The sequence below is a fragment of the Chrysemys picta genome, chromosome 2, assembly GCF_011386835.1.
Source record: "Chrysemys picta bellii isolate R12L10 chromosome 2, ASM1138683v2, whole genome shotgun sequence".
Lineage (NCBI taxonomy): Eukaryota > Metazoa > Chordata > Testudines > Emydidae > Chrysemys > Chrysemys picta.
The window spans coordinates 200,215,048-200,239,176 of NC_088792.1; the positions used below are offsets into that span (position 1 = coordinate 200,215,048).

Genomic DNA, 24,129 nt, shown 5'->3' on the forward strand with positions numbered 1-24,129 from the left:
AGGCATGATCAGTGTGTGGAAACATCTAAGGCACCCAGAGTTACTGGGTGTGAAAAGGGTGTAAATATGATGCTATTGGGAGAGGACACTAAGTTGCTTTCCTCAAAGGAGAGGCATTTGAAGGAAGTGGCTGCTTTGCTAGAGGCGAAGCAGCAGGCCCTGAAAGAGGGAGGAACTAGCTGGTGACAAGTGGGCTTGGAATTCTCTGTGGAAACGTTAGAGGAAAAAAGAAATTTTTCTCCAGATGTTTGATGGGCAGAGAGTACTCCAGGAGAAAAAGCAATTGGACTGAGATCAGCCAGCTGAAAGAGCTGGAGATTTTTACAGTTGGAGATACCGGCTGCTAAGGGCAGAGGGCAAAAATGAAGCCTGAATTAGAAAACCTGCCTCCGATTAGGCCAGGCTCTGAGGCAGGAGATATGTAACAGGGTGGCTAAGCCAGCCCTAATTACAGAATGAGCCATACCTGGGTTGAATCAACTACTTTGGGTTGAGCCAATTAAGGGGATGAGGCTGCTCCTGGGCTATAAATGGCCAAAGAGAGGGCAGAGCTAGAAAGGGACCACAGAGGGAAGCTACAGGGAGAGATGCTCTCCTGCAGTGGTCCCCAAAGAAGGGATAGTACCTCAGGGAGATGGGTCTATGCCCAGTTTAAGAGGGATAGACTATTCCTTTTGTGTTTGCTTTTGGGAACTCTGTTAATTTAGTTAAAATAAAAAGAAACTCTGACCCTCAAGAAGGGCTGTAATTAGGCAAGACTGGAGTTTTGATTAAAGTCATTAGTACCATGAAGGCCTACGCCGGCAAGTTGCTGAGCATGAAATCCTATACCTTTGCAGAGAGCTAATGCAACACCTGTGCACCACTTAAGAAGTCAAAATAGGGATGAAGTGGGGTTTTGTGCTATCCCTTGGCACGTGGGAGAATTTCATCCTCAGGCTCCATTTGTCCTTTGAGAAACTGTTTTTTTATTTTATTTTTGTTTGTTTGTTTTCTGAATACAATTGTATTTGCTCATTTAAATCATGTCAGTTTGGAGTGTAAAACTATTTCCAGGCCCTAATATCCCCAAACCCTTCAATTTATCAGTCTAACCCTGAAGTCTTTCCTTAGACAAAAACTGCCCCTGAACTCATCCCCCCAAAAGTGCTTCAGCAGCTGACTTCAGGACTCCTGCCTCTTTCTGAACTGTCTTTAACAAGCACTACATTTTTTCCCCCTGACCTGAATATCATCTGGATGTTCCGTAGGAGCTGAAAGTACATGTCCTGCAACCAGAGCCGTCCCTATGGTACGGCAAATCGGGGCCACTGCCTGGGCCCTGCGCTTTGGGGGCTCCGGCACTTCATGAGGAGGCGGGTAGGGAGATGAGGCAGGAGGTGGGTGGGCAGGGGGGTATGAGGAGGAGCCACCCTACCAACATCCCCCTCCCCCCCAGCCAATGCCTCTCCCTCTCTCCCAGTGCCTACAGCTGATCAGCTGTTTTGCGTCATCTGGAGGCGCTGAGGGCGATGGGAGAGGAGTGAGGGGGCGGAACTGGGTGGGGAAGAGGCAGGGTGGGGGTGGGAAGAGGCGAGGGTGACCAGATATCCCGATTTTATAGGGACAGTCCCGATTTGTGGGTCTTTTTCTTATATAGACTCCTATTACGCCCCACCCCCTGTCCCGATTTTTCACACTTGCTATCTGGTCACCCTAGAAGAGGCAGGGTTGGGCCTTGGGGGAAGGGGTGGAGTGGAGGCAGGGCCTGGGCAGAGCTGAGGGGGAGCACCCCTCCGACAGATAGAAACTCAGAGCCTGTGTCCCGGGCCCTGCACCCCCCCCTCCCCGCCAGGGATGGCCCTGCCTACAACAGCACAGGAATTTACTAGAAACTTGAAATACTATTTGTAATAAACAACATAGCCTGCTGTAGATTCCTGTTATTTGTTCCACTAAATGTATCTTTCAGAAAGACTGGGAACAGCCTAGTCTGGCTGCTTCATTTTAGAGTGTTTCCTCTTAGTCTGAGTGTTTAAAAAAAAAGAAAAAAAAAAACTTTTTTCAGAAAGTGGATGACTTGTCTTAAAATGACCCTAGCTCAAGGTTGTGATAACAAGACAGCTGTCCTTTTCTCTGATTAGATGTTCCAGTCTCTTCCTTGCGCAAGGGCTGTGTTGATTTCAGTTCTTTAATAAGTAATCTTGCTCCTGGCAATACCCTCACACTGACTCGAAAGTTGTCTCTGGACCAAGGTAAGTGGAGTTTACTACAACTATCTTATACCCTGAAAAGTCGGTCTGGAAAACATAGAGCGAGAGATGTAATATGAGTTGTGGAATGAAAGTTCTGAATTTTTAATAATCCATGAAATTTCTCATCTCACAATTATTCTCCTCTAAGGATTTGGTGCAAAGTAAATGGGATTATTTAATCCTCTATTGTAGTGTATGGGGCTAATACACTTGTTCACCCATCTCCATTTGTCTTTCAACCAGAATTAGAAATCCTCAGTTAATCTACCACATCCACATGTGAAGTAGATCTTTCTAACAAAGATCTGTCCTTGCCTGTGCAGAAATGAGAGTACTGGTCACTTCCCCTTCCCTGGGCTCTCAATGTGGTCCAGGATCTTTATATGGGAAGGAGGCAAGCTGGAAGCAGCAGGGAGTGCATGGACCTTCAGAGCATCTGAGCAGACCTCTCCTAATGCTTTGGAATACTTCCTTCACAGGGACTTCAGGTACCTCTGCCCATAGGGCACACACTGTCAAAACTAGATCCGTTCAAGATGTTCTGACAGGCAAGCAGGAAGACTCACAAAGGCACTGGTCCTTCACACAGATTTCTCTAGCTACTGCTCCAAGATCTATGCAGATTTTTATGGCAGGGGTTGGAGCTGAACCCCCTGCTCTTTTCTTTTTTACTCTTCACCCCCAGACAGAGTCACCCTGCAGAACTTCTCTCCTTCTCCCTATCCCTTCCCACAGGTTTTCCCATGAGAAGTGTCAATCTGGTCCCATTTTTTAATGTTTTTGGATTTTTAGTGCATGGAGGTGTAAATGTCTCTACCAATGCCAGGGCCGGCAACAGGCACCAGCTTGCCAAGCAGGTGTTTGGAGCGGCCACTCCGGAGAGGGGTGGCATGTCCAGCTATTCGGCGGCAATTCGGCAGACGGTACCTCACTCCTGCTTGGCGCAAAGGACCTCCCACTGAATTGCCACAGCAGATCGCAATCACGGGGAGGGGGGGTTGTTTTTTTGCGCTGCTTGAGGCGGCAAAAACCCTGGAGCTAGCCCTGACCAATGCAGAACAGTAAGACTTAAAATAGTTTCCACCAGTTAAGATATGTTAAGGGAATCATAATTTCCTCTAAGGGATTCCTCTTGCCAATAGGGAGTTGTTACTGCTAAAGGACTGTAGAAAATATTCAGTGGCATGTGTTTAACTAATGCCAATTTTTATCCTATAAAAAAATTAATAAATAAATGTCAGTGCATGTATGTCTTTCATAGTGATAATAAAATGGGGAAAGCTTTTAAATCTTAATTCACTCCGATCCAAAGAGCCTGCACAAGGCCCTGTGTACCACTTAACTCCCATTTAAAACCCAAATTAATGGCTTAAGTGGGATTTACATGGTACACAGGGTCCAGTGAGGACCCTCTGCATTGGGGTGAATATCAAAATTATAGTAGATACACATTAAGGAGATAGTTTAATCCAGTCAGAAATGTCTAGATCAGGGGTAGGCAACCTATGGCATGTGTGCCAGAGGTGGCACACGAGCTGATTTTCAGTGGCACTCACACTGCCTGGGTCCTGGCCACCAGTCCGGGGGGCTCTGCTTTTTAATTTAATTTTAAATGAAGCTTCTTAAACATTTTAAAAACCTTATTTACTTTACATACAACAATAGTTTAGTTATATATTATAGACTTATAGGAAGAGACCTTCTAAAAACGTTAAAATGTATTACTGGCACGCGAAACCTTAAATCAGAGTGAATAAATGAAGACTCGGCACACCACTTCTGAAAGGTTGCCGACCCCTGGTCTAGATCTATATCCTCACCTCTTTCCTAATACCATGTACAGCAGATAATCTTGTAAAGCAATTGTTCTCACTAAAGCACAATGATTAAAGGAGAAAAAAATCTTATCTCCTATATATCAGGTAGACAATCTAATGGACAAAGCAGAATTACTTGTCACTTAGAATAGCCAGATTCTGCCACCCTTACTCATGCTGAGTATTTCCTTACTTGGTCTGATTGAAACTAAGGAAACCAATAAGAAGTACTGTCACTGTGAAAACTAACCATTTTATTCCTACCTTTTGTTTTGTCTTTTAACCCATTATTGATGCCTGAGAGGACTTTCCCTCTTAACTCATAATCGCTTAGTTTGCTTAAGAGTCTTTGGAGAGGAACCTTGTCAAAGGCTTTCTGAAAGCCAAACTAAGCCAGTGGATAATCCTTGTCCACCTGCTTGTTGGCATCCTCAAAGAATTTTAGTAGATAGATGAGGCATTATTTCCCTTTACAAAAGGAGTGTTGACCCTTCCCCATCATATTGTGTTCCTCTATATATCTGATTCTGTTCTTTATTAGCGTTTCAACCAACTGGCCTGGCACTGAAGTTAGGTTTACTGGCCCCTAATTGCCAGGATTGCCTTTAGAGCCTTTTAAAAAATAATTGGATTGCCTATGCTATCCTCCAGTCATCTGGAAATGTCTAATTTAAGCGATAGGCTACATACCACAGTTCTACAATTTCATATTTGTGTTCCTTCAGAACTCTTGGGTGAATACCATCTGGCCCTGCAGACTTATAATTTAAACAATAATCAATTTGTTCCAAAACCACCTCCTACTGACATCTCAATTTGGGACAGTTCCTCAGATTTGTCACCTAAAAAGAATGGCTCAGGTATGGGTCTCTCTCCCATATCCTCTGCAGGGAATAGCAATGCGAAGGAGTCATTTAGCATCTCCACAACAGCCTTGTCATCTTTGTATGCTCCTTTAGCACCTCAACTGTCAAGTGGCCCCACTGATTGTTTTGGAAAGCTTCCTGCTTCTGATATAATTTTGAAAAGTTAGGTTTTTTGTGTCTTTTGACAGTTGCTCTTCAAATTCTTTTTTGGCCTGCTTAATTATATTTTTATACTAGACTTGCCGGAGTTCCCCCATGCTCCTTATTTTCCTAAGTAGGATTTCCCTTCCAATTTTTAAAGTCTTAAAGTTTTTTAACTTCTACTTAACTTGCTTCCTCACTCCTGTGTAGTTCCCTTTGTGAAGTTAAATGCTATTGGGATGGATTTCTTTTGGTATTCCCCCTCCCCGGACGTTTAAAATTAATTACATTATGGTCACTATTACTGAGTTGTAGTCACCTCTTTGACCAAATCTTGGGCACCACTTAGGACTAAATCAAGAATTGCTTCTCCCCTTGTGGGTCCCAGGACTAGCTGCTCCAAGAAGTAATTATTAATGGTGTCTAGAAATTTTATCTCTGCATCCTGTCCTGAGGTGACATGTACCCAGTCAATATGAGATAGTGGAAGACCCAATAATAATGAGGGATTTCTGCTTTTTGTAGCTTATAAGCCCCCTGAGCATTTCACAATCACCATCAACATCCTGGTCAGGTGTTCAGTAATATATTGCTACTGCTAAACTATTTATTATTCAAGCATAGAATCTTATGCCTACAGATTCTATGATACACTTTGATTCATTTTAGATTTTTACTATATTTGACTCCATGCTCTCTCATATATAGTGCCACTCCCGCACCAGCATGACCTATGTTGTCATTCCTATATATTTTGTACCCTGGTATTACTGTGTTTCATTGACTGTCATCAAGTTTCTGTGGTGCTTATTATATTAATATACTCATTTAATACCAAGCACTCTAGTTCACCCATCTTAGTAATTAGACTTCTAGCATTTGTATACACACTTATAAAGCTTCTAAGCTTATAAAACTTGTCAATATTTTGTTGTCTGCCTTCATGTGATGTAATTGAATGGGACTCTTGTGTGCAACTGTTTCTCTTCAGTTCCTATCAGTATTTTATCTGCTCCTGTCCTCCTCTTTGGTAGGATATTGACTATCCCCTTTAATAAATCCTTCATTAAACGGTGTCTGTCTGAACTATGTGCTTCCCCCCCCCCCCCAATTCTTAGTTTAAGAATTCCTCTATGACCGTTTTGGTTCCATTTTGGCTTAGGTGGAACCCATTCTTCCTGTACAGGCTCCACCTTTCCCAAAAGGTTCCCCAGTTCCTAATAAACCTAAATCCCTCCTCCAACACAGTCATCTTATCCATGCATTCAGACCCTACAGTTCTACCTAACTGCCTGGCCCTGCTCATGGAACTGGAAGCTTTTCAGAGAATGCTACTGTGGAGGTCCTGGACTTTAATCTCTTATCCAGCAGCTTCAATTTTGGACTTCAGGGCCTCTCTTACCTTTCATTATGTCATTGATACTACATATACCATGACCACAGACTCCTCCCCAGCATTGCACATAAGTCTACCTAGATGTCTCAAGAGGACCAAAACCTTTGCACCTGGCAGGCAATTCACCATTCGGTTCTCCCAGTCGTCATAAACCCAACTATCTAGATTTTTAAACAAATCCTACCATTATTATTACTTGTCTCTTCTTAATAACAAGGATCCCCTCCCCCAGAAAGGTATCCTTTAGTATGGGAGGATACTATCACGTCATCTGGAAGGAGGGTCCCAACTATGGGATCATTTCCCTCTGCTCCAGCTTGATGTTTTCCTTCTCCAGGATCTTCCTCCTCCACAATAAAACAGGCTCTCTGACTCAGGGTGGAACCACTCTACTCTGTCCCCAAAAGGCTTGTTTATGTACCTCCTTGTTTCCCTTAGCTCTTTCAGTTCACCCACTCTTGTCTCAAGAGCAAGTACTTGATCTCTGAAGGCCATGAGTTGATTGTACCACATACAAACATACACCCTCTATCCACAATCATGCAATCATACATGCTGCACCCAGTGCAATCAACTGGATCGTCCCCACTCTGGACTTCTGCCTCCAATATTTTTACTCCTGCAGGTGTTTTTGTTTTTTGGTTTGGAGTGGGGGGTAAGGTTTGTTACAGGCCTAAGTTTAGAGAATGTTTGTTAGGTGTATCTGGCTCTCCCTCTACCTCACAAAATTCCCTCTTTGCTGTTCCTGTTTGCTAGTTTTCTCGTTTCTTAGGAGGTGGCTTTTTAAACCCCTGTTCTCCCTGAGTTAGCCCTGCCCCTTTGTCAAGGATTAGGGATCAAAAGACAGCAAACTAGAGCCTTGTTAGGAAGCTTCTCAGTTTTGCCTAGCAGGCACGAGGCTCAGCACAAGCCTCCCCTCCCCAAAAACAGACCACACAACAGGCACATGGCAAGCAATGAGCAGACAACTAACTCATTCCAAGGGTCACTTAGATGCTCCTCCTTCAGCTGGAAAACTCCTTTTTTGCTACTCTTGTCTGCTAGCATGAATCTGATTTATTTGGGTTCTGTTTTCCATTTATACATCCAATTAGTCTCTTAATATTCTAATTTCATAATTATTTAGATTTCACATATTCAAGTTACTCAAGATAGGATTCCTGTAACATTGAAATCAAATCTTTTTCTTCTCCAAATACAGTATAAGATTTTTTTCCTCTTTAGTCAGAGAAAAACCCCTTAAGTAGTTCAAGACATTATGTTAATTGTTTCACTTATCTTAACTATTGATTTATTTGCATCTTTTAGTTAAATGTTAGAATAAAGTTGATGGTCCCTAAAAATTAGAGCGCAGGAGAGCAGCATTCCTAGGGCAACAAACTGGAAGGAAATTTTCTGCACCTGAATTCTCCTACCAAAGAATGGTTAATATCTTTCTGTACAACAGATTTCCTTGATGCTTGTTTATAACAGGTTTATGCCAGCAGCATTGCTGGAAGGAATAAAAATAGAACAGTGTCCTCAAACAGAGATGTTACTTGAAGGCCTTTTTGATTAGTGGGTTTTTTGTTTTTGTTTTTGTTTTGTTTTTTTACAATTAATCCAGAGGACTATTTGTCTTGGACTCAAATTCACCATTATTTTTTATTCCTTGGAAAAGTTACATTTATCTGTCTTTAAATTCATGTATTCTGTAGATAGGTAAGAAAGAAGCAGACTGTAATGTCTGGAAGACAATAACTGATGCTTGAACAGTTACAAATAAGATTCACTTTGTTGCAGTTTTAATAAAGGTCCTGATACTTAGGTCATGTAAATTGGTATAGGTTGGCAACAAGTTGACTTTAGTGGAGGGACATTGATTTACACCAAGTAAGGATGTGACTCCAAATCTTAGGGCATCATTACACAGTAATTGTAACTTGGCTTGCAGGATTCTCATCACAATAAGGTTGTTTATACAAAATACAATTGATTGGTAATAAATTCATTAATATGTCACTCACTAAGAAGGCAGTAGCAGCAGCTGTGGGGAAAGTGTGAAGACTTTTACCTCATGAGTTTCTAATTGAAAATGAATCAGGGTTTTTTGCAGGATCCTGCAAGTCACTTTTAGTTCTCACAGAGAATTAATGAGTGTCCCCATAGATAATGGGCCCAAGCCTCTGCTAGTGAATATTGACAGCTCTATTGATCAAGCTGATCCCGAAGTCAATGGAACTATGGTGATTTAAGCCGTAAAGAATCTGACCCAGTATTCCTAAAGACTCCCATCACCCTGTATCCTTGACCTGCAAGGATATGGTGGGGGGGGGAGAGATCCTCAGAGTCTGGGAATCAAAACCCTGCTCATTTTCTCATAGGGATTGGAGGGAACTTCACCTCACCCCCATCAATGGAATGATCAGAGGAAAACTCCATGTTACTCCCTTGTTTCAGGCAACCTCACTTAATGTGATTGTTGGAAAACGTATTGCTCTAAAATACCTACTACTGGTCTCTGAACTAGTCAATCTTTGGCCCTGGAAAAGAAATGTCCTTCAGAGTGCAGATTTCATATACAGAAAAAAATCATCCAGTCAGTAGTGCTGTCAGACTTTCACAATCCATAGTTCAAATGTTTGTCACAGTAAATTGCTCATTGCTCATACCCCTAGATTTGAGTATGAGTTTGTGCATACACCGGGGGTGGTGACTTTGTAAACAGTTTGTGCTTATGACTCACTAAAAATCAAGCACCCTAAGCCAACTTTTGCCCTATGCATTTTACAGGATATTACAGAATCACAGAAATTAGAGTTGAGAAATTATATATTCTCAAGAGTCCAATTTAACTGTACATGACTGGAGAGAAGGGCACCTCATCATTTTGCTTAGGAGGGTGCTCTACAACTAGGAAATGTTTCCTGAGGGTTGAGGTTTGGGGTTGTCTTTGTTTTGTTCTTTCAGAACTAAATCTTATTTTTCTCACTGTCAGATTACTACTCTTCATTATCACCTTTGGAAACACCCTAAAGAATTCCTTTCCCTCTATGACTTGAGTGACACATGCTGGAAGTCTCATGCTGCCAGTATTAAAACATCCTTGGAATTTCTAAACATTATAAGTGACAAACTTCCTAACTCAAAGTGTTGCAGCCAACACAGGGGAATTCTTTAGTTCCTCTTCATCTATTAGGACAAGGTCTAACCACAGAACTAAAAATTATGGTAGCTTAGGTACAAGTGATCATCAGAATTATAGTGCCCAAGCACAATGAAGTCCAGACCAGTAATATATAAATACTTGGTGCCTTATTAGGGCCAAATTCAAAAGGCTGAAAGCAACTCAGCTAAATTAGCTAGGTAGAAGAATTTAATCAGAAAAATGTCACTGATAATTGGGAATCATTGAAAAATACCTTACTAGATGTCCAAAAAGCCATAGTCAAGAAAGAAGGCCATGCGGATTAAAAAACTGACCTGGGAATTAGTTACAGGGGAATTAGTTACAGGGGAAATGAAGGCAACTATTTTTTTAAAAAGTATATAAAACAAATGGGAGAAGGGAAAGTTGATAGTAATGAATATAAATCAGACATTAGGGATTGTAGAAAATTGATAACGGAAGTAAAGGGGCACAAAGAGGAATCTGTGGCCAGCAGAGTTAAGGACAGTCAAGACGGTTTGGGTTTTTTTTTAATATAATAGAACAAAAAGAATCATGACAAGTTTATTGGTCCATTACTAGATGGAAGTGGTAGAATTATCAATAATAATCCAGAAAAGGCAGAAGTGTTCAACATATATTTCTGTTTTGTATTTGAAGGGGGGGGAAACATGTTGTAGTCATGTTGTAGTCATATCATATGATAATACTTTCCATTCCACTAGTATCTCAAGAGGATGTTGAACAGCAGCTATTAAAGTTAGACATTTTAAAATTAGTATATTGCATGCTTGAAGTTGTTAATGATTCAAGATTGTTAATCTTTGATTAAATAATTCCATTTGAGCCAGTTATTTGACACTCAGATTAGTACAGGACCAAACAGAAAGAAGACAGACCTTGTATGAAGAGAAGGTAGTTTAGTCCCTTCTTCGGTACCTGATGGAATGCTGACAGTGTTCATTCCCAACCTAACTGTCCAACCCTCTTTCCTTTATAAGGTGTGAGACAAAGAAACTTCCTTTTCGATGGGAAAAATCCTTTCCCTTCATTTAATTTTACTACGTGTTCTGTTTTTGACACTTTAATTTTCCCTATTTGTGGAGTTTCTTTTATGCTATTTTTAGGTTACATGAGCAACACACTAAAGGGAATTCTAATCCAATCTTCTTATTAACAGGTGTGACAGCAGGCAGTTCTTACTGAGTTAAACATCTTTCAATTGATCCTTATTTCATCCATTACAGAAAACATCTGCAATAACAAGCAATTCTTATCAGTCGTAGAGCATACTTAAATCATAGGCACCCCTTATCAATTACCCAGTCTTGTATATACTATACTTCTGTTGATAATCTATATTAGTTTGAGGGGTCTTTTTCCTAGACCTCTATATTCCCACAGACCCAGAGATGCTGAGGACAGTTAGATAAAGACCAACATTCAATCACACAAAAATTCCTGAGTACAGATCAGCTTGAGAACCAACACTCTGGGCCTTAGACTTCAAATGTACTTTGCTAATATCCTATGATTCTGGGAGAATAGTTAATATGCAAATGAATTTAATTTTCAAGAAGGAGGGGAAAATGGGGTAATATTTGCTAACAAATATAACTTGTATCCAAGAGTTTTAAGAGAGCTGGGTGAGGAGTTCACTGGACTGTTAATGTTGCTTTTAAATGTCTTGGAATACTGGTGAAGTTCCAAAAGAGTAAAAGAGAGCTAATTTTGTGCCAATTTTTTAAAGGGTAAATGGGATGACCCATGTAATTATAGGCCTATCAGCCTGCCATGGACCTCAACATCCTGGTGGCTAGGAGCCACCTCCTGCCTGTCAGGTTTGCTCCCTGCTCCGGGCAAGCTCTGTGCAGCAGCAAGGAAGAGCTGGAGCTGCCACCACAGGAGGCTGCAAGGAGGTTTTGGGGCTGGCTTCTACTAGCTGCCCTGATAGTGTATGCTGCCACGGTGCCCCTGCATATGCAGGCCCAAGGGGGAGGGGGGCTAGAGAGGGGACAGAGGGCAGCGGGACCAAACAGCTATAGTGTTGGGGGCCACCCTCCCCTGGTTGTGCTGAGCTGGGAGCTCTGCTGCTCCTTCTCCCTGCATGGCAGCTGCTTAGTCCCTGATCTGCTCTCTGTCTCTTGCTCCCAGGCTCTCCCCACCCCCACACCCTTTCTAGGCCGTGTGTGCAGAGGCACCTGGGCAGTGCACACTATCAAGGCAGTGAGTGGGAGCCAGCCCCAAAACATCCCACAGCATCCCAGGCATCCTTTATCTCTGCCTCCCAGAATGGGGTGGGGGCGGGGATAAGGGATCCCTGGGAGGTGCTGGAGCACACTGCACCCCAAATCCTGGGAATGCACTTCACCGCTCCACAGCCAGCAGTAGCCAGGCGGGCGCCGGGGAGACTGGTTTTCCTCTGAAACCTACATTTTATGTCAAACTTCACAACAAACAGAAAAAATAAATAAAAAAACCAACCAAATGAAACCACCTTCATTCAACATCCCATTTTCAATATGAAGAATTGCAAAGTTTAATTGTAATAGTTTGACAGCCCTGGAGCCTGATGTCCCCATTATCCTCAGACCAGGTGCACATGGGCATCTTCCTGCCCTGGGACTCAGCCTAGAGGTGGAGAGCCCAATTCCCAGATTAGATGGGGATGGGGGTGCTAGACACTCTGGGATGGGGTTACTTTGACTGGGCCCTGTGCACTGCAGTGTGGATGCTAGAGCCTAGGTTCGAGCATGGATCAGAAAAGCATTAACCTAGGGTTAAAATGCAGTGTAGAGGCTCAAGCTCAGGGTTCCTGATACTGGTCAGCTGACTCAAGTCCCACTAGCCCTAGGCTTACATTGCTGTATAGACATACCCTTGGTGTGATTCTGTGGCCAAAATTGCTAATGCGATCCTGGGTTGCATAAACAGGGGAATCTTGAGTAGGGATAGAGAAGTTATTTTACCCTCTATATTTGGAACTGGAGTGATGGCTGCTGTAATACTCTGTCCTTAATCATTTTTTGTTGCTCTTCCTTCATTCCCATGCAGTTTTCAGCAACTATTGAAATGCCCAGAGCTGTATGTAATGTTCTAGGTATAGCCTTGCTAGTGTCATATAGAGAAAACTGCCCTGGGCTGTGATGTGACAAGGGATCCCCGGGATGATGTGGGATGTTTTGGGGCTGGCTTCAAGGTGCCTCTGCACACACAGCCCTAGAGAGTCTAGCTGCCTTAGTGCATTTATTCATTGTTTGCTGACTGAAATCAATGGTACATTGAACATTTATAAACTTTGTAATTAGGAGACTGGGGTCTCTTTGGGCAGAAAGAAGAACAGGAGTACTTGTGGCACCTTAGAGACTAACAAATTTATTAGAGCATAAGCTTTCGTGGACTACAGCCCACTTCTTCGGATGATATGCATCCGAAGAAGTGGGCTGTAGTCCACGAAAGCTTATGCTCTAATAAATTTGTTAGTCTCTAAGGTGCCACAAGTACTCCTGTTCTTCTTTTTGCGGATACAGACTAACACGGCTGCTACTCTGAAACCTGTCTTTGGGCAGAGTTTATTCACTTTATTGAAGAAACAGAATATGTTTACTTGGGGTATTTCAAAGTTGATATTCTATGAAGATAAGAAGGCAGCAGGGTTTGTGTGGATGCATGTGTACTTTTTTTTTTTTAATATTTTCTTTAGCTGTATACTTTGCAAGTCCTTCATTTTGTCCAGATTCTTAGCTAAAAACTCTTCCAATACTTCTGGAGCTTATTGTTGTTAAACATGTCACCTGTAGTCAGTAAAACATCTGTATGGTGCTCTGTTCAACAGAGATGAACATCTGCCATAGAGAGGTTGGCACATATAAAATGTCTGAAATATATAAATTACACAGTACTGTGAGTAATTCCATGGAAACCAAAATGGCTGAAGTAATTCATAAACATCTTCCACAAAGGTCACTGCCACAGAAAGCAAATTGGGGCAGCTTTGAGGGCTGACCTGGCCTGCCAGGGCTGGGGGACAGCTGAGAAAGACCCCAATACCACTGAATAAAGGAGGTGCAAGGCTGCCCTGCTTTTTTCCATGCACAAGCACAACAATGAATTTCCCTACATGTACTCACTGTGTACAGGGGTGAGTGACTATACAAGTTGCAAGACAGTGGAAAAATGCCTTGTGCTCTTCCTCACCCAGTTTCATGTTCATCCAGGACTAGCATAGTTCTGACCCACACAGAAGACAAGGTTTTACGACCATTAGGGAACCAGTGCAGAGAATTTCACATCCTTGCTACTGGCCTGAATATTACAGTTCCTTTTCCCTATGCTTTCAAGAATGCAATTAGTTACATGCTGATGAAAATACATTAGAAAATCCTCTACTCACTTGCTTGATATCTTTAAAAAACCCTTTAACAGTGCTTTTAACTGGCATGGCACATAATCAAATGCTACTGGAAAACTGGAAACAAGGGAAAAGGTGATTTGCCATAATTTTTGTAAAATATATTTTATTATAAAAGGGAGCAGTGAATATTGTATTTCTCCTAGCCGCAGTAATGTATCTCAAACATAGGAGTTGGGCTGTCATCTACAAAAAGTCTGAAGTATGCTTTAAGCAGCGCTACATGTAACCAATCAAACCCAGCTTGCAAAACCACCTCTGAATAGAGTCATTATTCCACTACTGGCTATTTTTAGAGGTAGAAAATAAAGTGAACAGACTTCCAATGAGACTTGATGATGAAGATCCTGATTCTGCTCCCATCAAAGTCAATGGGAGTTTTGCCACTGAATTAAATGGAGTAGCTTCAGGACTGAAATGCTGGAGATGCATAACCTGCTCTAGTGATAAAAGCTTTTACAGGAGCAGTGGTTTCTGGATCAAGGAGATATACTTAATCATTTAGAATGCCAACAAGGCTAATGCCACGGTATCTCTAAAAATGCAACTTATCACCTTTCTAGCCTAATAGGTGGCATTTTTTCTAAAATAAACAAAATCTGCAAGCCTGATGTAAATCCACCATTTCTGCCTTATTGACGAGGTTATCGTAGTCATTTTGTGCAGTCCAAGAGAACCCAAGAAAAATCAATACCCATTCAGTGCTCAGTGTATCATGTACCGCCACGGGTTTAGAGAGTAATTATAGTTGCCCTCTCTCTAGGCTGGAGTGCAAAGGTTTTATATCAATGATTCAAATATGGCAAAGAAAGCTAAGAAGTGATGAAAGTTTAAGAAATACCATTTATTCAGTGTGTCTCAAGGGCTTATCACTATATGCATTATAGATCAGAGCTGAAACTACATCTTACCTGGAGGTAGAAGAAAAGGAAAATGAGCCAATTTATAACTTTTTTCTTTTTTCAGTCTAATGAACTAAAGCTCTATTCAGTAAAAACTCAAGTGCAGAACTGATTTGCTCCTGAAACGTCCAAGTGCTACCGTCTCTTCAGTGCAATTGTAGTGCACAGAAAATTATATTTTCTGGCCAGATCTACAGGGATTTACACAAAGGGAGCCCTGCATTATGTTTAAGGGCTCAATCCTGTGTAGTGCTGAGAGCCTTCAATTCCCATTGAGGCCAGTAGGAGTTCAGAGTGATCAGTACCTCAAAGGATCAAGTCCTGGGACCTGATTCTCACTTATGCAAAGGCTCCTTTATGCCCCTTTGACAGTGAAAATGTGCCTTAAGCTACCAAAGTGGTATGAAAAAGAGGAGCACTAGCACCTCTGCCTCCCCATCTTACCCTCATATCGGCTTGGGAGGAAATGCAGAGAGGAGCTACTCTAGCCACCAGGGTTAGAAGTAGCCAAAGCAGGGGCTGACGGACAAGAAGTAATATAGGGCCCAGCCTGGACCACTCCTGGACCCAGAACTATGCAGGGGAGATGCCCCATACATACTTTGGGGGCACTAGGACCTAGGCGGTGCCTCCCTTCCCCAACCCCCCATGTGGCCTTGGGGAAAAACTGCAAAGAGGTGCCAGCCAGACCCTCCAGCCCATAGACAGAAGCAACCAAAGCAGGGATGCTGGGACATTCATAGAACTTTCTACAGTTTTGACTGGAATTTCTCTGTCCTGTTGCCACAATCCTCCCATTCCCTCACCGTCTCTTCACCTCAGCTTCATTCCACACTTGCTCCTCTTACTTTGTTCTCCCTTGCCCCGTCCCCTTCAACTTCCTGCCCTTCCCTTTTCATTCCAATGACCTGATCCACTCCTAAGTAAACCCACCCCCCAAAAAATTGCAGCACTAATGTGAGGTTTGCTGCCATCACATTGTTTGCTCTGCTTGTGTGTTATAGCCCTTCCCCTGGCCTGTGTCTGTCTTGTTTATTTAGACCATAAGCCCTTCTGTTACCAATTACTGTACTTACATCAGGAAGGTATGTGATTGCAAGTAGTAATGGTGGTCCATGGGATGCTCACTAGAGGGGAGAGTTTGGTCCATCAGACACTAGCTCCATTAAGATGCGGTCCACTCTAGGAAAAGTTTGAGAACCTGCTTTACAAGGGGCTTTTTTCTTCACAATCTCTAAAGAACAGAAAACTTCAGGACAATGGCAGACAGGCCTGTTCCCATATCATTTAAGGTTCAATAAGTGGCATAACCCTCGCACATGTCATTGTTTGGGTTACAATTATTTTTAATTAAGAAAAAAATTGGAAAAAAAGTATTCAGAAGAAGAAATATGAAATTCTGTTTTTTATTTTGCATTTTTCCCACTCCCCAAATTAACCTTTGTAGACATTCAGTTCATCATATTTCCAGTGAAGCAACACTTGTACAGCCATGCTTTATTGACTGTTATAAGGCACCCTCCAATTCTATTAAAATTAATAGCTGCTGCTAGCCATTGAATGTACACAAATTGTTCTTGCCGACCAGGGTTTAACAGCATCCACTACTTTTTAATATGCCATTGATTTGTGTGAATATGATGCCTTACTTACTAGAAGGTCAGGGGAAATAAGCTCAGTGGTATCTGCTGAGTATGGGAACAAAAAGATCTTGTAATGAAACCATATATGAAAAAACATTGATTTAATAAATGCATTTTTCCCTGTGGGAAGTACTTTGCCTAAATCCCATTGAACTACAGTTTTATCTGTTTTTATTAAATGAATCAAATATCAAAATAAAATTGTTCTGAAATTGACTGCTAGCTTTATAAATCCTAAAGCTTCCCTGTGGCAGTAGCTCAGAGAGATGGAAAGCTTGTCTTTCTCACCAACAGAAGTTTGGTCCAATAAAAGATATTACCTCACCAGCCTTTTCTCTGGAAAAATCCCTGTCAATTTACAGACAAAGCTAAATCTCCCATTTTCATTATTAATTACTTCCTGAAGTACCATGCTTTATTTATAATAGAGAATTTTCAGTTAGATGCAGTGCATTTCTGCCATATAATGTAACTCATTTACTCCACATCAGAGCCTTTCAAATAAACACGGGCATTCTCCTGAACATATTCTTTTAAACCTACGTGAAGTGAATTGGAGGTGTTAGTCCAGTTCCTGATGGCTATCAAAAGCCATGACCACAACTTACAACTTTGCTAACAATCTCAGCAGCAGAGAACTCAGTGACTGAACAGTGGTGAACTGTGGTCAAAGCCATTGGCTACTGAAATGGGGCTGAACACAGTTGTCTATATTGTGGCTAAACCATATCAAGCACAAATTCAGCTGCACTTATTGCTGACATCTGTTGTCAATAACAGGAGGTTTGCAGTGGGAGGGAGAGTATAGCATAAACAAGGCTTTTATGTGTGCCCCCTTAAAACTAAGGCTATATCTACACTACAGACTTCTGTTCGTATAGCTATGTTGGTTAGGCATATGAAGAGGTGTGATCCCAGATTTATATAGCTTAAAAATCTTTCTTCTGCTGGTTTTAATTATGAACCAAAAGTGGGCATTCTGAATAGCAACAGTAAATGTATTCTGTAATTGAGGGGCATAATAATGACAGAAAGATCTAGGTCCTATTGTCCCAAGGACAAAGTAATCCACCAATTTACATCTAAATGAATAGCTACAAGTAGGGTGACCAGATGTCCCATTTTTAAAGGGACAATCCTGTTTTTGGGGCCTATTTAGGTGCCTATTACCCCCCCCCCCCGTCCCGTTTTTTTCACAGTTGCCCTGGTAACCCTAGCTAAGGGCATACAGAGCTTGATCCAATTCCCCTTAAAGTCAATGGAAAGATTCCTGTTGACTTTACTGGGGGTTGGATTGAGGTCATAATGGAAAAAGAGCATCAAGTACACTGAAGCAAGGCTTTCAGCTTTTCAAAATGTTCTTCTGATTTGGCAAACATAACAGTAATTTAGATTGAGATCCAAAGGAAATTCTTGAACAAATTGTACAGTATTTGGGCTGGGCTGTAAAATTTGTTCAAGAATTTCCTTTGGATCTGAACCTAAATTACTGTTATGTTTGCCAAATCAGAAGAACATTTCGGTTTACTTGAAAAGTGGCCTCAGACAGCTCCTCCAGCAAAATAATCTCTAATGTACCTATGAAAAATATTTACAAGTTTTCATATGTTATATATATGAACAAGCAGAGATGACCCATGCCTGCTGACAGTGGTGGGGCAGAGTGAGGGCAGCTGGCTTCAGCACTGTTACTGAGCATGCTCAGTCTGTGTGAGCATGCTCAATACAAGCCAGGCAGCAAATCTGGGGGGTGAGGGGCACGTGACCCCACATGCCTCCCCACGCATTGCCTCAAAACAAGATAAATATGCTGTTGCCCTACACATCAGCTTCAGTTGGCATTTATCTAGTTTGTTTCATGTAATATTGTCAATCTTGTGAGAAGTACCAAAATTATTCAAAGTAAGCAGCTAGGCAAGTGAACATTGCCAGATATTCAGGGAGTCTGGGATCGATTTCAGCAAATGTAGGAGGCCAAATAAGAAGGGAAATATACTTATCTTTATTCAGCCTTGAAAGGAGTTAACATTTCATTTTCCTTTGAGGTTTGAGCTGATGCTTAGGACAACTCTTACTTTAGCCAAACCAGTTTACTGATGAAAAACATTCATTCCATCACAGTAAATTCATAGGTTGAACTTCAAAATATCTAATTTTGTCACAGAGATGTATTAATTTTCCTCTCACTTACTTTTCTATATATTTTATCATAGGTGGCTGAATACGTCTCGCTTAAGTCTTACAATTGCTCAAGATAGAACCAGAAAGGCTTCACCACAGAAAAGATTATCCGAATGACAGGTCGGTTTCTCAATGAAGTCACGCCTGAGTAATCACATATTTTTCTACAAGCAGAAGAAATGAGGCCTGATAGTGCTTCTCAAATAATGAGACTCCTAGGGCAGACACGCATTCCTTCATTTGAAAATATCAGCAATCTCTCCATGAACAGTGACTGCACCCAGGTTGTAGTACCAGAAGAAGTCTTTTTCACAATTGCCATTGCTGGAATACTGGAGAACCTACTTGTCCTTATAGCTGTGATCAAGAATAAGAATCTCCACTTGCCCATGTACTTGTTTATCTGCAGTTTATCAGTTTCGGATATGTTGGTCAGTCTGTACAAAACTTTGGAGAACATCTTGATCATCTTAGGCAAAATGGGGTATCTGACACCTCGTGGAGACTTAGAGACCAAGATAGATGATGTCATGGATTCTTTATTTGTTCTGTCTTTGCTGGGGTCAGTTTTCAGCTTGTTAGCCATTGCAGCTGACCGATACATAACTATATTTTTTGCATTACAGTATCATAACATCATGACACTGAATCGTGCTTTAATCATCCTGGCAGTAATTTGGACATTCTGTGCGGGGAGTGGCATTGCTATGACCATCTTCTCCCATGAAACAGCTACAGTCATTTCCTTCACTATTCTGTTTCCTTTTATGTTAATTTTTATATTATGCCTCTATATCCACATGTTCCTGCTTGCACGAACTCATGCCAAAAAGATTGCTTCACTGCCTACCAGTGCAGTTCCCCAGAGAGTTAACTTGAAAGGAGCTATTACATTAACTATTTTATTTGGTGTTTTCCTTTGCTGTTGGGGACCCTTTCTTCTTCACATCCTCCTCATGAAGTTTTGCCCACTTAACCCTTACTGTGCTTGTTACATGTCCATTTTCCATGTGAATGCTACACTCATCTTGTGCAATGGCATCATTGACCCTATGATTTATGCGTTCCGAAGTCCAGAATTACGGAGTACATTGAAGAAAATGTTCTGTTGCACCAGGTCAGACTGGAATTAGTGAATACCAAATTTGAAAAATGTTTGTAAAATTAAGCCTACAGTGCCGTGCATAATACTGGTAAGAATGATGTTCAGAATTATAGACACTAACTAAGACCAGAATTCTACAAAAAATGTACGCATATTCTTAACTTAATACACTTTGGGTAGTCCCATTGACCTCAGTAGAACTATGAATTCAGCCTGCAGCAGGTGCAGAAGGGCTGATCATGGGAATGGAGAGCCTGTGTTCCATCTTAAAAGTAATTAAAATCTTAACCAACTGCTTAACTGAGAAAATGTACTAGGCTGAATTCAACCCTGCAGTGACTCCTTTACAGTACATAGAGATGCACCACAGAGTTTAGGCCACTGAATACTGTATCAGTGCTTTCAATTCAAGGAGAAAATACTATAAAACTCTTCTGGTGAACTAACTAGGAAATTAGCTTTACATTTTTTTCTAAACTGCTTTATTATTATGTTTTCAGAATAAGAAAATATTTATTGTGAACCAATACACACAGATATGGCTGGGTGTTGGCTGGTTTGATTTTCTTGTTTTTATATATAGCTAATTTCAAAAGAGACAAGCAAGTTTTTTTTTTAAAGTGTCAAAAATGTCATTAGGAGGCTGATGCCAAGCAGGAGATATTTTTGATCCAAAAGACATTTTTAGACAAAGTTTTATAGTAATTGGAAACAGGGATTAAGATTACATGTGTTATTAAATTGTTAACTGAAGTATAGTGTCACAGTCACATCACTATAATACTGTTGTTCTGGAGGGTGTTAACGGCTGCCATCAATTGCAGTCTGGTTAAAGCTGATAGGTGTACTAATCACTCTTCTTTCAGGCTAACTGGACTTCATGTGCATTCTTTATAAATAAACAAGACTGCACCAAAGAAATAAGTGATTTGTGTAATCAATTTCTCCTCCTAATAGGAGGAACTCAGCAAGGCCCCAAATATTGGCTAACTGCTTGAGCTAAAGGGGTAACTCTGGTGCCAGTAGTGGGATAAAGTCCCTATGGAGGGAAATTGTGAGCTAATATTCCAGTTGAAGTAAACTGGAACAAATGAGAGGTGCTCATAGAAATCAAAGTTGACCAAATGGAATTAAAACAAGACCAAAAACAAGAATTAAACAAAAGCTGGAGATTTCACAAAAGGAATTAAGGAAATATCTGGAGGTTTCCTGGAAGTGACTGAGAGTTGACCTGCAGTCAGAGATAACATTATTGTTGTGGCATCAGCCAAAAAGCATCTAGGCAAATTTGGAAGCCCAACCACAAAACCCTCTATTTGGACTGGTAAACTGGATTAGTGAGATGACTAGCAACCTAACTACCTTGGACCAGGAAATAATGGTGACCAAGAAAGCTTTGGCCAACTTGGAACTTGCTAACAATGATGAACTGCAGCAAGAACTTAAGGAGCTAAAAAATCATCTGGAGCAGGAATTCAAAGAATCACAGACCACAGTGGAAGTGATTCCCCATCCATTCTTCCTGGATGGGGAATCAGATCAGCCATAAAACCTGTGTAATACAGGACATTTACAGTATCAAACCTGTTTATAACCCATGCAGGCCCAGATAGAATAGGTGGGATTCCTCTCATAAATAGTAGGCTTTTGTATTATTTGAGAAAGGGAAAAGTTCCCTAAAAGAGGCTTATTTGGCTCAGTTCATCATCATAGCCTAAATGAATGCTGGGAAGATGGACAAAAGGCAGGGTTCCAGGCAGGAAGAGAAGATGCAAACAGCCACATGCCAACTTTTCACACATCCTCTATACTCTCTCTCAAAAACTTTGTGTTGCTATCTTTTCTTCTCCAAGCTTGTGTATCTTAGGGGTGCTGGGTGAGTTGCTATTACCAGTTAACATTAAGAAGTGGATTGCAGTAACTATTTTAGTGGCCAAAAGAGTTATTTTGAGAAAATGGAAATCTGCAATTCCTCTCTCATATGCAAACTGGCTTAGTGAGCTCTCCACTACTGCATTAATGGAAAAAATGACTGTCTAAATAGAAGTGCTTGGGAAAAAATATGAGGATGTCTGGTCACACATGACTATTGCATACTTTTGCAGTTTAGTATATATTAGTCCCTGATACTCATAGATTATGTTCCCACTTATTTATCTATTTAGTGACTTTAATAATTAATGCCCTGCGTGACCTATATGGGTTCAGAGGTGGGGTTGTTTGTATTTTTGTTTTTTCTGGTTTTGCAAATAAGGAATGTTAAATTTTGTTATTTATATGCTATTTCCATCTTGTATATATTTATATATGTTTTGTTTTGTTGTGTTTTATATAAAAACAATAAAAATAAAATTAAAAAAAGAAAAAGTCCTGACAAGAAAAACACTATGTAAAAATGTAAACAGTGAAGCTTGTATTATTTCTTAAATTATTTATTTTCTTTCTTTCCCTCCCTGTGAGGATGGACTCCTGGTGTCATCCCTGGCTGGCTGTGGCTCCCACTGTCAGCTCTGGGCAGCTGACTGACAGTGATTTCTAAGTAAAATTGATAAGCCTGATTCATGATCTCGGGCCAGAACTCTCAAATATCAGGATTTTTTTTTTCAGCGAGATCATGAGTCAGGCTTAATTTTACTTAGAAATCGCATCTCTTGCGATTAATTCATAAGAGTTGGCATATCTGCACGCATACGCGCACGCACACACACACCATGTTTAACTCCCTCTTGTACCCCCACTTTTGTCATTCTGATATAGAGCATCGAGCCCAAGATGTAGCCAAATACCACTTTGACCACTCTGTTTAGATGTTGAACATAGACCCCCAACAACAGTCTTTTTGTCTGTCTGCCTGCCTTTAGAGTGTAAATTTAGGATTATGCCTTGTCTTTGTTGGGAAGTCACCCATCATATCTTGGATGCTATCAGATACAAATAATATTTAATAACAAACTAAAAAGAGCCCAGCCACTTTTGTTTTTTGTTTGTGTTTAACTTTATATATGGGGACAGAATATATAACTGTAGCGAGATGAACCAGATCAAAATCTATAGCGAAAGGCAAAGAGTGGGGAACATCCTCCTTGGAACAGTCAGCAAGCTATGGCTACCCAAATGGTGGACCTGGATAAGTAGTTCTATTTCATCCTCAAAATGGCCAGGCTACAATTTACAAACTGGAAGGAAAAAACACACAAGCAACCTAGCTGTAATTTATTTGTGATCCATTACAGACCCAAGATTTTCAAATAGAAGTGCTTCAGTTTAGGCTCCTAAATCAATATTTTGGCACCTAAATAAGTGGCCTGATTTTCAAAAGTGCTGAGTATCTTCAGCTGCTATTTACTTCACCACTTTTGAAAATCAGGCCATTTATTTAGGTGCCAAAATATTGATTTAGGAGCCTAACTTTAGATTCCTGTTTTTGAAAAAATCTTGGACCAGGTCCTCTGTATGAAGTCACCTACACTTAATTTACAGGGAAAAAAAATAAAGAAGAGAGTTTGAAATCACCAATTTAACATGAAACCTAATTAATATTTTAATAGTTATTGCTGCATTGGGGTTATATTCACAAGTTTAGTGATTAATGTTAGAAAGCCAGTGGATTCTCTGCTTGCTATTTTAGTGGACAAGACTCTAGGAAGTGATTGCTTCACTACTATTCACCTGCACTTTAATAAAAATAATACTCTTTAAAAACATATTTTTGAGTCAGTATTGAACAGTTGCCCTTCAGGTGCTATAAATTCAGACAATGACTTCACCCTGATAAGCTGGTGTCTGTACTGCAAGGCCTCCTGCTCTGAAATAATTAGTAGATAGCCATCCATCAAGACGTTACGTATTCATTATTCAACAGTGCTTTGACATTGCTTCTGTTGAAGTGTCACTTTTATAGAACACAAAACTCTTGTGAGTTCCTCATTCAAGGAGGATGACTTGTGGTACCAATCTGGAGAACATTCAGTTCAAGGCAGCTTCCTAAAGGCATCTTTGTCCCCGACTCCCCTCAAAATATTGATCGAACATAAAGATCTTGAACTCCAGCACATAGCACAATGCATCACCCCTTTAGCTTTCAGAACTGGTTACTCCATATGTGTGAACAGAATTTCAAGAGCTGATTTTCTGAGTTACTCAACAATGCGAGTCAGACACCAATAGGATAGACCTCCAGGCGTAATTATATAATGTACTTACTGTTACCATCAATGTAATTTCATATTCAGCTCCCCAATGTCCAGTACTAAAACCCAATTCCTAAATTCCAATATCTGGATCT

General features: G+C 40.8%; 1 protein-coding gene and 1 long non-coding RNA gene across 2 annotated transcripts in view; one reads left to right on the forward strand and one right to left on the reverse strand.

Annotated features, from left to right (window-relative positions):
* The first annotated feature begins 2,113 nt into the window (after positions 1–2,113).
* Positions 2,114–22,246, forward strand: MC2R (melanocortin 2 receptor). Its single transcript, XM_042860382.2, has 2 exons — positions 2,114–2,234; positions 18,772–22,246. The coding sequence occupies exon 2, from the start codon at positions 18,919–18,921 to the stop codon at positions 19,870–19,872; it is 954 nt and encodes a 317-aa protein (XP_042716316.1). The 5' UTR covers positions 2,114–2,234; positions 18,772–18,918; the 3' UTR covers positions 19,873–22,246.
* LOC135981679 (uncharacterized) overlaps positions 13,169–24,129 on the reverse strand; it is a 50,622-nt gene continuing 39,661 nt past the window's right edge. The window contains exons 3-4 of the long non-coding RNA XR_010598818.1: positions 15,992–16,097; positions 13,169–13,479 (exon numbers count right to left, since the gene is read on the reverse strand). This is a non-coding gene — a long non-coding RNA (uncharacterized LOC135981679). The remainder of the gene's footprint in view (positions 13,480–15,991; positions 16,098–24,129) is intronic.